At 50.2% G+C, this 3,580-nt stretch overlaps 2 protein-coding genes across 2 annotated transcripts; both read right to left on the bottom strand.

Annotated features, from left to right (window-relative positions):
- Positions 1 to 605: 605 nt before the first annotated feature.
- LOC123055256 (uncharacterized) lies at positions 606 to 1,145 on the bottom strand (the record flags this gene model as incomplete). The annotated part of the gene is given in 1 exon segment (XM_044479244.1): positions 606 to 1,145. A coding segment is annotated over 1 exon segment (292 nt), but the record flags the coding sequence as incomplete, so codon positions are not given.
- Positions 796 to 3,297, bottom strand: LOC123055255 (uncharacterized). Its single transcript, XM_044479243.1, has 3 exons — positions 2,016 to 3,297; positions 1,764 to 1,910; positions 796 to 1,183 (listed from the first exon to the last, which is right to left on the bottom strand). Exon 1 carries the CDS (start codon positions 2,925 to 2,927, stop codon positions 2,097 to 2,099), a length of 831 nt encoding a protein of 276 aa, XP_044335178.1. The 5' UTR covers positions 2,928 to 3,297; the 3' UTR covers positions 796 to 1,183; positions 1,764 to 1,910; positions 2,016 to 2,096.
- Positions 3,298 to 3,580: the final 283 nt, after the last annotated feature.

Raw genomic sequence — 3,580 nt, 5'->3', positions numbered from 1 at the left:
CGGCGGGCCGACGCGGCGCGGGTGGCCGGGGTGCCACGTGTCACGCCCCGGTTGGCTGCGGGCGGCGGCGGCTTTCGTCCGGCGCCAGGCGGACGTGTCCGGCGCGCGGAGGGAGCGGGGCTAGGGTTTCGGGACCCGGATTTCGGAGGGGGAACACATATTTATAGGTAGAGGGAGCTAGGAGACTCCAAATGGAGTACGGTTTTCGCCCACACGATCGTGATCGAACGACCGAGAGCATGGAGGTGACTTAGATGGGTTATTGGGCTGTTTTGGAGGGGGGTTTGCTGCAACACACAAAAGCCCTTTGCGGTTACCCGGTTAACCGTTGGAGTATGAAACGACCTCCAAATGGAACGAAACTTGACAGGTGGTCTAGCGCTGGTATACCAAGACCACTTGGCAAGACTCGGTCCATTCCGAGAACGTTTAACACCCGCTTACGAAAAGAAACAAAAGGGGTGCGCCGATGCATGTGGGAGTGCCGGATTGCAAAACAGACAACGGGAAAAATGCTCGGATGCATAAGACGAACACGTATGCAAATGCGATGCACATGATGACATGATATGAGATGCATGAGATGAAAAAAATGCAAAACGAGAGACAAAATCCAACCACTGAGGGAATATCATAACACATAGCCGAAAATGGCACGAGTTGGAGTTACAAATATGGAAAGTTACATCCGGGGTGTTACACCAGATTCGAGTACACACATTTTAATTTAGCTAGAGTGCAATCAAGTGTTCACAGGCTACCAATAACCAGAAATTAGAATTGCGAGGTCCACACTGCAAAAGTATTCTCAGGTTACCAATAACTAGAAATTAGAATTACAACCGACCCACAGTCATTGCTCAAGCTGCTGCAAGCCTGCGAGCATTATGAGACCACTGCACTCCCTGACCATATCCGTCAACAGATAATTATCTCCACGGATGAGGATGATCCATGTGTGAGTTGACCTGCATGGGCTTTCACCGTACAGCTTGATTTTCAACAACCCCACAGCTCGTTCCATGACAAGCCTTATATAGTTTGTCACCTTGCCTTCTTCCTCGCACCCGAAGATCCGCAGCACCTTCAAGTTCAGGTGCTTCAAATCCTTAGATGGCTCCCACACCACGTTGGTCTTCTCGGCACTGTCCTTGGGCGTCTTGGTACATGAATGTCGAGACAACTTCAAGCAACGATATAGAAAGTAAGCAACACATGTTAATTAAACTGCCACCAACCCATAAGAACAAGATGACAACAATTGTATTAAATACAAGTTTAGGCCCCTATACACTTTTCAAGGAATTTGCACGAATTAAATATTTAAATCGTAAGTATGGCACATGAATATGCTTCTGGGTTCCATTGTAGTTACAACCATATTTCCTCCTATTTCTTTTAACCAAGATTCTTTGTAAAATGAAACATAAGACGGCGATGTGCATCACTCGATGCAGAGGCTAGGCTCTCCTCCTTTTCGAAAAAAACATATGACCAATTTTTGGATTACTGTAACATGAGATACGATCCAACAATTTTGTTTGCCTTGCATGGACATTGTGTCACTGCAAAATTACAATGCAGCTTGTATGCACTACATCTAGTATTTATGATAAGTTGGTGAGTGGCTGGAAATCAGATCAACTTTTCGGTACATTTTTAATGCTGAATATCCAAAAAACATATCATCGTCAAAATGTAGAATGAGCAATGTACATGCTAAGATGTGGACTAAATTAGAAAGAAGGTTAAGTAACACTTACTGTCATATCATATAGGGCAGGTGCAGCTTCAAGGATAAACAGTGTCCAGCTCAGATCACACTCACTAAAGATACGCAAAAGAAGCATAGAGGTCAGGTTTCTGAATATAGCAATGAGCTGCTTCGGAGGTTCTGGCTGAATCCAAATCTGCAGCAAGAAGATACATGCACAACTGAAACTGGTAGAAGAAGAATGTATGGTATGAAGATGCAGAAGATTTATATTTAAGTAGTGCACAGAAATTAAGTTTACCATTTGGTACCCAAAACCAAGAGTCAGTGTCGACAGGTTCCTGACACTGCTTGAGAGGCACTCGCTCAGCGTGAATGGCTCTTACCATGCATTGGCTTTAGAATAGAGAATTACAACGCGAAGCTCAGGAACGTGGCCGAAGCGCACCGGAGGGTTCTCCAAGTGCCAACATTTGCACTCCACTTGCCTAAGCTTCGGGACAGAGACGAGCTCAATCCGCGTGCACAAAAAGCCGATGAAGTAGAGCTCCTGGAGCTCAGAGCACGGCACATCGATCTTGAGCGTGGATTGCAGATCAAGCAGACCGCAGAATCTCAAGCTGAGGTGCCTGAGCCTACCGCAAGTGCTAATGAGGTCAGTGATGTCGGAATGTCCAAAAGCATGATATTCGAGCGTAAGCCTGGTAAGCCATGAGAAGGCAACTGGGTAGGCGCGGGAGAAGGCCATGAACTCCTGCACATTCTCAATCTCGCTGCCCAGCGGGTCAGTGGGCGGCGGGGATATGCAAAACTCAAGGCATTGGGTGTTGCCCAAGCTCACAATGTCCTCGACGAGGCGGCCTATTGAGCTCCGGTGAGGGGGAGACGTGTAGAAGCTGAGGACGAGCACCTTGAGGGCACTATTCCCGCACACGCCCTCGGCGAGAGGAACCCGAGCGAGCAAGGCCCGTGCCGCGCCCGTGAACGCGTCCATGACCTCGAGCGGCGTGGCGCCACGGAAGTGAGCGACATCGAGGTGCACGCGCGAGAGGTGGCTGGGGAGGTGCCGCCACCGCGTGGAGAGCGCGCCGGCGCGGACCGCCTCGCGCAGGTCGAGGCGCTCGAGGATGTCGAGGAGGAGGTGGTCGGGGAGCGCGCTGATCCCGTCCTCGCCGCCGTGGCCGGCGTTGCGCTTGGGCGGCGGCGACTCCATGGTCCCGGCCGACTGATTGAAACCCTAGCTAGCTAGGACCAATCGAGCCGATTTGCGTCCCAGGCAGCGGCCTCCTGTTTCGAGGTGGCGGCTCCTCCGGCGCTCCGCTCCCCAGCTCCTGCCGGTGGCCGTCGATCTGGAAGGGACGGGGAGCGCCGCCTCCGCCGCGCAGCGAGGTCAATGGATCCGACACCCCCAAGCTCCTCCTCAATTCTCCTCCGGTGTGCGGCGGAAATCCGTAGTCAGCTTGGATTCGGTGGTTGATTGGATGGTGGATGCATCTACTGCGAGTGATAGTGAGTGTGGCCGGCGCCGGCGGCTGGATGGATGGGGAGAGACCAGTCCTCACGCGAGGAGGCAGAAGATGCTCTTTGCTTCTTCTTCTTTTTTTTTCCTATTATGGGTGGGAGGTGCAAAGTACACGAAAATGCCTTTTGTCCCTACGCTCTAGTGAAACTAAACTGATATTTTGAAAATTCAAAAATAAGTTTGAAGTGTCTAAAGCTTAAAAAAAATTGACGTGGACACATGGGTGTGATTTATTTATGTATAAAATCCATATTTTTTTATACGTGGACAAATACATAAGACAATGTGTTCCTTTCGACGGCTTGAAGAACACCTCCTCACCAATGAACACATCGTCAAGCTCC

Source organism: Triticum aestivum, chromosome 2D, assembly GCF_018294505.1.
Source record: "Triticum aestivum cultivar Chinese Spring chromosome 2D, IWGSC CS RefSeq v2.1, whole genome shotgun sequence".
Lineage (NCBI taxonomy): Eukaryota > Viridiplantae > Streptophyta > Magnoliopsida > Poales > Poaceae > Triticum > Triticum aestivum.
The sequence above is the reverse complement of the archived record's forward strand: the minus strand, read 5'-3'. Positions and strand labels throughout refer to the sequence as shown.